The sequence below is a fragment of the Galeopterus variegatus genome, unplaced genomic scaffold (genome assembly GCF_000696425.1).
Source record: "Galeopterus variegatus unplaced genomic scaffold, G_variegatus-3.0.2 Scaffold4024, whole genome shotgun sequence".
Taxonomy (NCBI): Eukaryota; Metazoa; Chordata; class Mammalia; order Dermoptera; family Cynocephalidae; genus Galeopterus; species Galeopterus variegatus.
In genome coordinates, this window is record NW_007730135.1 from 1 (window position 1) to 9,221 (window position 9,221).

General features: G+C 41.1%; 1 protein-coding gene across 1 annotated transcript in view; it reads left to right on the forward strand.

The window, feature by feature from the left end:
- The first annotated feature begins 3,575 nt into the window (after nt 1-3,575).
- LOC103602134 (kalirin-like) overlaps nt 3,576-9,221 on the forward strand; it is a 196,292-nt gene continuing 190,646 nt past the window's right edge. The window contains exons 1-4 of the mRNA XM_008586555.1: nt 3,576-3,754; nt 4,971-5,089; nt 7,764-7,830; nt 8,382-8,491. Coding sequence (XP_008584777.1) covers nt 3,704-3,754; nt 4,971-5,089; nt 7,764-7,830; nt 8,382-8,491 — 347 coding nt within the window. The 5' untranslated portion in view covers nt 3,576-3,703. The remainder of the gene's footprint in view (nt 3,755-4,970; nt 5,090-7,763; nt 7,831-8,381; nt 8,492-9,221) is intronic.

The window sequence follows — 9,221 nt, forward strand, 5'->3', positions numbered from 1 at the left end:
GAGCGCCGCCGCACTTCCCAAGCGGCGCACTATCCAGTGCGCCACCGGGCCGGCCCAAGATGGTATAATATTAACTGAGCAAAGAAAAAAATGAAGGAAGATGGGGGGAGAGAGATAGGGGAAGAAGAAGGAAGAAAGAGGTACGGAGGGAAGAAAAATAGAATTATTGAACCCCTCTTTTTTTAACCTGTCTTTTCCAGCAGATTACATAGGATTCAAAATGGAAAGAGCAGAGCACATATTAGGGGACAGCTGAAGCCCAAAATAAGTGAGAGGTCAGTTCTAGATTTCCAGACCCAGATGAATTATCCCCAAAGTCTCCCTTTTGTTCACAAAATCATGTCCAAAGTGAACCTATCATTCAAGAACTGCTACAGTCTGACTTCCACTTTATTAATCTATATAAATTACTTTCTTTGGTGGCAAGATTTGAGTTTCAAGCTGGCTGAAGTTATGAAAGGGAAAAGATATTATATGGCTATGCATGGAAATAAAGAAGATAAAAGCCATATGGCTGGACTCACAGGAACCCAGAAAAAGCCGAATGACTCAGCCCTGTGGGAAGAACAAGAAATACAGTATCATCTCACCTCTGGGTTTGAAACCTGGGATGTGACCTGAGACTGATAGCAGCTCAAGCAGCCAAATTAGCTGGTCATCTCCTCAGAGCAGGGGATCAGGGATCTCTATAGTGTTCCACCATTACTGTGATTCAGCTTCCCTTTTCTTCTTCCTCTGTTTTCACTTCTACTCTGCAACCGACCACACAGACCCGTGTTACTGCAGTTCAAATCCCCAGAAAAGCAACCTCAATTGACCCAGCATATTGCTACTGTTTGTTTAGACAGAGCTTTTAGGCCAGGAGACCTCAGAAGTCACTGGCCACATATTGATGGGCTGCCCTTGTGGGACAAGTTTTTATCTCTGATCTCATCAGCTGTGGCCAGGCATGTGGCCTGTCACAAGGTGCCACCACAGTCACCCGTATATAAGAAACCATTTCAGACTGTTCTCAATGGAGACCAGGTCCATGGTTGGTGTCTCAGTGGGCTTGTCCAGTTTTTGGACAAAATTTATCATCTCATTCTTCCCAATATAAACCCTCAACTCTTGCTGGTCTGGCTTTTCTCACTTCCAGACAAAAGATCTGCTCATTCATGCACTCATTCATCCCTTCGGCATTTATGGTATACTTACTGTTTTCTAGACCCTGGAGACATGCAAATGAATAAGAAATAATACCTTTTAGGAATGTGATCTAAGGAAGGGGACACATGAATAGCTGTATGTGATACATGCTAAAGTAGAGGCACACATGTGGCACTGTAGGAACACTGGGAAGGGCACCACTCATCTTGTGGGAAGAAAGGAGGTGAAAGAGGGCCTTACATTGAGAGTTCGATGAGTAGGAGCCACTTATCACAGCGGGAGAGCATGGGGTATTCAACATGTCTGCATTTTAGGGGCATGGGGAGCCATGGAGATGGGGCTGCTGTAAAGGTGGATGAGCCACATGGTGAAGGCCTTGTCAGCACTGCTCATTTTACTGTCGATTTGCTTCCCCAGGCTCCACGCACACCTGGAATACTCTTGGTCACAAACCATTCTCCCTGTTGACTCTGAATCACAGTTTTGCTGCTTCAGGATATAATTTTCTCTGATAGAGATGCCCTGGTAGAGCTGCTGCCATGAGCTGGCCAGGATCCCATCTCATAGGTGAAACCACCTTACCAAGAGCGGAGAATATGTATTCCTAAAACTTTTAATGAATTTTTTATGATAGCAAAAATTAATCTCTGATTTGAGAGTAAACCTAAGAAAACCATTTTCAGAAAGAAAAAAAACAAAAAGCAAAAAAGCCACATGTTATAAAGCATATATAAATTCTTAGGATGATTACCGGGTATCTTTTCTTAAGCAATTTCCAGTGCTGTTGCTCTTTGCCTCTTCATGGCTGAGGTGATGCTTCTGCTGTCCTCACACCCACCTCCTTAACACCAAAGTTCTTATGGCCCCTTGTCTTCTGCTCTGGGCACCAGCCTACTGCCCTGAGATAGGAGCGGCTTGGATGTGTTGAGTGAGCTGCTGAGAGCTGGACCTCTAATCTTTCTGGCCATGTGGCAGGCAAACACTCTGCTCACCTCTCTGAAGCCCGATTTCTCTGGCATTTCTTAGGAGGGGCTGTAGATGAGCCTAGAAAGGTGGGGTGAGGGTATAAGGATGACAGAATAAAGAAACAAAGGCTCTTCTGTCTTTTCCACTGCTGCTCTGGTGATTTTCTGCTTCAGTTTCCCTCCGTTTATCTAGATAACTAGAAATCTAGANCGTTTCTTAGAACACTATTTAAATATTCTTTTCTTTCCCTTAAAACCTATCAGACTTCCCTAATAGATTTTAGAGTTTGAAAATCCAAACTCAAGTAGCAGGTGTTTGTTTCAATCTCCCTTTCATTTCCATATCTTACCCAACTTAGTCCCTCCTCCCACATGAGACCTTTTCTATCCGTGTCAGCCCGCCTTCATTTTTTCCCATTTTAAAATTCTGCAGTGTTAACTATACATACTTCTCATTTTGACATTCAATTACATAATGCCTTGAGTTATTTAATCTTGTCCCCTCTAGAGATTATAGACTGTTTGGGGGAAATGAACTTCTATTTTTACGTTTGGTTTACCCCCCAAACCTGTCCCTACAGGCCTCTATATAGTGCTATGGACAGAGTAGGTGTTGAACAGACTCTTGCTAGGAGTGAAATTAGCCCCATACACATGTCAGAGTCCCACCTTACTGAGCCCTATAATAGACACCAACCTCATTAACCCTTTTCTCTCTCTCTCTAATGGAAACTAAAGACAAGATCCTGGTGGTGAAAGGGACAGAGTTTACTCTTAAATCTGGTACTTGCGTTTCTTTAGATCCTAGTATGTACCAACTTACGTGATGTTTAGAGCTGAATTCAGGCTGGTACAGTGAAGGGAGAGAACTGGGAATGAAGGATCAGAAGCAAGCAGGCTGCCACTGGTAGTATGAGCATGGGCCAGCCCTAAGCCTCTCTAAGCTTCAGTTTTTTTCATCTGTGGCTCAAAGAGACCCATACCACCTCCCTTGACTTACTTCCTAAGGATATTTTAAGATTCAAATGAATCCGAGGTGCAATGTTAACATACTCTGTAAACTGGTAAAGCACTGTATTAATGTAAAAGATTTTTCCATCGAGAATAATAATAACGGCTAACACTGATGGCTTACTGAGTTCCTCCTGTGGTTACTGTGAGTGCTTACTGCGTTCCAGGCACTGTTGTAAGCATTCGACGTCACAGCTCATTTAATGCTCCCAGCAGCCCCACAGTGTAGGTACTATCATGGTCTCTATTTTGCGGATGAAGGAAATGAGGCACCGAAGGTATAGATAATTTGCTCAAGATCTTCCAGCTTGTAAGTGACAGCTGGGATATAAACCCAGGTGATCTGGCTATAGGTATCTATGGCTGCTGTAAAGAGGAAAAGGGACTTGGGTGAAGGGGCATGAGAACAAATGTAATCTAGTAACTTCCGACCATCTTTTGGGCAGCAAACAAAGGAGAAGGTGAAGCTTCTGATTCAGCTGGCCGATAGTTTTGTGGAAAAAGGCCACATTCATGCCACAGAGATAAGGAAGTGGGTGACCACAGTGGACAAACACTACAGAGACTTCTCCTTGAGGATGGGGAAGTACCGGTACTCCCTGGAAAAAGCCTTAGGAGTCAACACAGAGGTAGGTATAGGGTATTGCCCACTGGGGTGCCCTCCTCCCCACCTTCCTTGGCACCCCCCCTCATCACCACAGAAGAAAAGAGCATTTCCAGAGCAATCCTCTGAGCCGTTGACCCCTAGAGCACTTGCCTTGTGTGGTTTTATAGTGGAGGGAATGGATCTTGCTGATCCTTCAGCTCCCTATGTTTAGTGCTCCATATATTGCAAAATTGGCTGGCCAGGAGTGGGGCCCAGGGCTGCACAGAGTCCTTCTCTGTGTACTCTGAGGACTAAACCCCTTATTTTGTCTTCATCAGTACCATCTTCCACCCAATTATGTTAATCAGCTAATGTTTAGAGTCCCGGTATGTATAATAGTGCTCTTGCCAGAATAAGGGATGCAGTTTGTGCAAAGACTATTTGACGTTTGAACTGAAATGAGGTACTGTTTGCCATGACGCCCAGGAAGACTGCCTTTTAATCTCTTCTTTGTAATAGGGGTCAGTAACCTATGAATTAAGAGCTAAATACAGCCCGGCAATTTAATCCTAGGATTTCTAATTCTTAAATCTTTAAATAGGCTCATGCTCTGAAGCAGAGCAACCTAGAGAGTGAAATGGTCAAACCTCTAAAAGATGAGGCAGTTAACGTCTCCCCCAGGCTTCAGTCTGTGAGGTTTTTTTCTAGGAGGTTCTATCATATATGAATACCAAATGGTGGTTGAAATAAGCAAGGATTATCAATTAGAAAGTTGTCATTGTTCTGTCATTTAGCTTCCTATTTCCAAGAGAAATTGCTTGTTTAAATAAAAATATTTGGTTTGGTTATTTTCCTTTAACAAATGAAAGGTTTTTTAATGTCTTTATGTATTTGTTTCACATCTGTTTTAATGGGTAAGAATCAATCTTGGACTAATTTATGTGTGTGTGTTTAGATTTAATCAGCACCGAAGGCCTCAGGGAAATAGACACACAGTTATCAGATGTGTTCATTGTTTTTTCTCATTGTGGATATTAGACTTAAACACTTGACCTGAACATTTTATATCTTTCTTATTTAAAAAAAAAAAAGACCCTATGCAGAAGAATGCTTGTGGGTGGGAGTTTGTAGGATCCCTCACCTTTTCATGCCTCTTCATTATCTTTCTCTATTTTTCTTTTTTGCCACCTTCCTCCACTTGGGTGAGTTGCTTTCCCAGTGCATCCCCAGTGTGACCTCTGTGATACCTCTATGTGTAGGATAACAAGGACCTGGAGCTGGACATCATCCCAGCCAGCCTTTCAGATCGTGAAGTCAAGCTACGGGACGCCAACCATGAAGTCAATGAAGAGAAGCGGAAGTCAGCTCGGAAGAAAGAGTATGTGTTGGGAGCTCCCGCTGCCACTAGCAGTTTCCTCATGCCTCTGCTTGGTCTTCACTGCCACCCACCCCTTTTGATAGCTTAATATGTCCTCACGACCACCTACAGAGGTTGGAAGGGACAGACATGATGCTTCCATTGAGAATATGGGTTCACTCTGTGGACTTTTAAGTCTTTCCTATCTGTCCTTCACCTGAGTTCCCTTCATGTATCAGTAACTTCCTAGAGGAAACCTTTCTCTTGGATCATCAAATTTCACTTCACAGTCTCAGAAGTCAACATGGACCAAACCACATATATTCTCCTCCAAATTTAGTTCTCCTTTCTGATTTCCTAATTCTCATCAGTGGTGTCACTGTCCTAGTTTCCCAGCCTTGAAGCTGTGAGATAAGCTTTGACTTACCTCATTTCTATATCAATCCTTTCTTCAAAGTTTCTCTTGTCTCTAACACTTTTTTCCCATCCACTTAGACTTTTGTTTATAGTTGTCATTATCATAAGTCTGGATTATTTACAAAAATTTCCCCTAGCCTTCCTCTGCCAGCCTTTGCCCAGTTCATCTGCATGGTGATGCCAGGTTTACCTATTTGAGGTAGCATTTTATCATTACTAAAGCAATACTCTTCCCGCTACCACCACCTACAGTTTTTGTGTGCTAAACGTTATATAAACTGCCTTACACATGTTTTATTTTATTATCTTCCTGTCACTTCTCTTAAATAGCTATGATTATTCCCATTTTACCTATAAGAAATAAGACTTAGAAAAAGCTAAGCAGCTTTCCCCAAACCACACAGATAGGTAGTAATGGAGCCAGAATTTAAACCAGCACTGACTCTTCACCACTTTTCACATGGGAGAAAAAGAACAATGCGAGAAAACTCAAAGCAGTCAAAGACAGATTTTCAAAGCCCATCAGTTTATGTTTCTTCTCATCTTCCTAGTTTCATAGCAATCTACAGATCTTTTATTCACTGAATGCTTACCAAGCACATTCCACTTTGCTTACATGATCTTTTTTAATCCTTGCAGTAATCCTGTGTGATCAGCTGTTTTATAAGTAAGGAGTCTGAGGCTTTGAGAAGCAAGTCTTACCTTTAGTAAATGACAGGCATAATTTAATTTCTATTCATCTGACTCCAAAGTTCATATACTTTCCACTCTACCAATAGAGTAAGAATAGTAAGATAGTGGCTAACTAACTTTTGCAAAAGAGAATTTTTGAATCAATACTTTAATTTTAATAGAAAGGGCACTGCTAGAACAATGTTTTACTTTAAGGAAAATCCCAGCAAGGTAAATAAAGGTCTAGGAAAAGATGCTGATTATTTAATATTTCTTGTGAAATTTAAAGCAGGGAACACTTTGGGGAAAACATTTCTCAAAATTTTCATGTAATAGGATACCTGGAAATAGGGGTTCTTACTATGAACTGCACGAAAAACTTATATTTAAAATGTAAGATAAATGTATACATATCTGATTTGTGCTAAATTAAATAGTATATGTCAGCTAGCAAACACCATTTCTAATAAAAATTTATGGAGAAAAAAATGAAGTAGATACACTACAATGAAGCCATGCATCATAAGTTTAACAATTGCACAAGTATATTGTTATTTAGGGTCCCAAGGAGGAACGGAGCCTTCTCCTTGAAGATGTATAGCACAGACTTCTCTTTAGGGGGGAATGAAGAACAATCACTTAACATTGTTAATTTATGCTGTGGTTATGATTGCATGTTCAACTTTATGCACATCAGTTTGATGTAAACGAGTACCATTAGAAATACTGTCTAAATAGTTGAGGGTAATAGAGGTCAGAGGTCAGCAAATGTAGGCCAAATTTTACCCACCGACTGTTTTATATAGTCTATAAGCTAAAAATTATTTTTTTATATTTTTAACTTGTTGAGAAAAACAAAAGAATAATATTTCATGACATATGAAAATCAGATGAAATTCAAATTTTAGTGTCCATAAATAGTTTTATTGGAACACAGCCACAGTGACTATTTTTTTCTATATGTTATCTATTGCTCCTTTCACACTACAACAGCAAAGTTGAATGGATGTGACAGAGACTGAATGGCCAACAGATATTTACTATTTCTTTACAGAAGAAGTTGCTAATCCCTGATCTCAGTAGTGTGTTGGGCATCTTTTTCTGGCTGTGAAACCTGGTTTAATTTACGGTACTGGGAACAGTTTTGGTGTAAGTCTGCAAACTCTACTGAACAGAAATCATCGTTCTGGGAGCTATAAGAGAAATGTAGGAAGCTGAAATTCAGGCGCTCTAGTTGGTGAGATCTAATATGAATGGTCTTCCATGCTTGTGCACATGTGCGTGCACACACATGCAATTGAGAGCACATGCATATCAGCCCAGAATCACAGAGTGCTAGAACCTGGGTGGAAAAGGGAGAATGTGGAACTAGCTGAGCCCAAACTTGTTAAAGGGATACAGAGCAAATAATCAGGGTGAGAGTGACTTGTAACAAGATACTAATAGGAAAGGGAAAAAGTTTTGAAGAAAGGAAAAGACATATGTTGGTAAAGTAGAAAAATAGGACATTCAAGAATGTCATAAATTCTGAGGTGGGGAAATGGAGTTTGAAGGAAGGGAGGCATTATATCTATAGCCAACTAAAAACCCCTTTGTTTCCTTCTAGATTCATCATGGCTGAGCTACTTCAGACAGAAAAGGCTTATGTAAGGGACTTACATGAGTGCTTAGAGGTGAGTCTTGCAGTAATAAGTTCACAGCTGTATTAGAAAAGTGACATCCTTGCCAGCGTCAAGTCTCGAGAGGAGCTCAATGCTCTTTGTCTCTTCCCAGAGAGTAATGAATAAAAAATCCAACCAGAGGAAATCTTTCTCCCAGAATCAACAGTAATTGCATGGGAGTGTAAAGTGCTTTTGAAAATTCTCAGACTGGAACTAGACCCAGCAAAAAAAGAAAAGTCATTCTAATTCAAAACAAAAACCATGACACAGTCAGTGGACTTAAATGGGTCTGAAAATCTGCATCCTTCCCACCCACACACAGACACACTCAAATCCACACACATTTAATAATAAGATGACTGTGGAGTTTGTACTCTTGTTAAGGTTCAGGATGATGGAACATTCCAGTTTTATTTCTCTCTTGTGCTTATTTAACACCTCACTTTTTAAACCCTGCCTGCAATCCCAGTCAAGTCCTGCCCCGCAAGTTTGAGGGCCTGTTTATTTTGTCTGTACTTCATGTGGCAGTACTTGCCAGTGATGAAACTGTTGCTGTCTTACAGACCTACCTGTGGGAAATGACCAGTGGTGTGGAGGAGATCCCCCCTGGGATCCTTAATAAAGAGCATATCATCTTTGGCAACATCCAGGAGATCTACGATTTTCATAACAAGTAGGTTGGTGGAGGGTTTCAGCAGAGCACACTTAGGGCCCTAAATACCAGACAATAGGGCTTCCCGACAGGTGGATCAAAGCCAGCTGGTAAATCTTACCTGGTAAAGTCTTACCTGGTTAATTTTCTGAGGCTCTTGTTGTCAGACTTCTTTCTTACTTACCCCCCTTTTCCTGCAGTTATCCAAAATTTCTACTGGAGAGGGAAATCAAATATTCAGCATTGTCCCTACCCATTCTCCTCAGGGACCTAACTGGAAGCATCCTTGTCTACCCCATCAGGATGATTACTAGGTTTTGATGAAATAAAAGTAGCTTCTCCTCATTAAATCTTGTGGGAAATCCTGACATTAAAATTCATCCAAGGCTGACCATTCTACCTTGTGGTCTTTGGGTTTCAAGTTCCATTGATGTTTTCTCTCAACCTAAATACTTCTTTCATCCCCACCTGTCCCATCATCCCCATCCACAGCCAAACAACAATGACAACGATAAATAGATCATCAAAATACCCAGTAGAATGCATTTCTCAACAGCTTATAGGGGAGATCATAAATAGACACTCTATGTTTTATTGAAATAAGTAGAATCATAGAGCCTTAAAACCTTACAACTCATTTTTTCCAGCTCCCAACTTGATTTAAGAATCTTTTCCACAGCATACAAAACAAGATTCTGGGGCCGGCCCGGTGGCGCACTGGATAGTGCGCCGCTTGGGAAGCGCAGCGGCG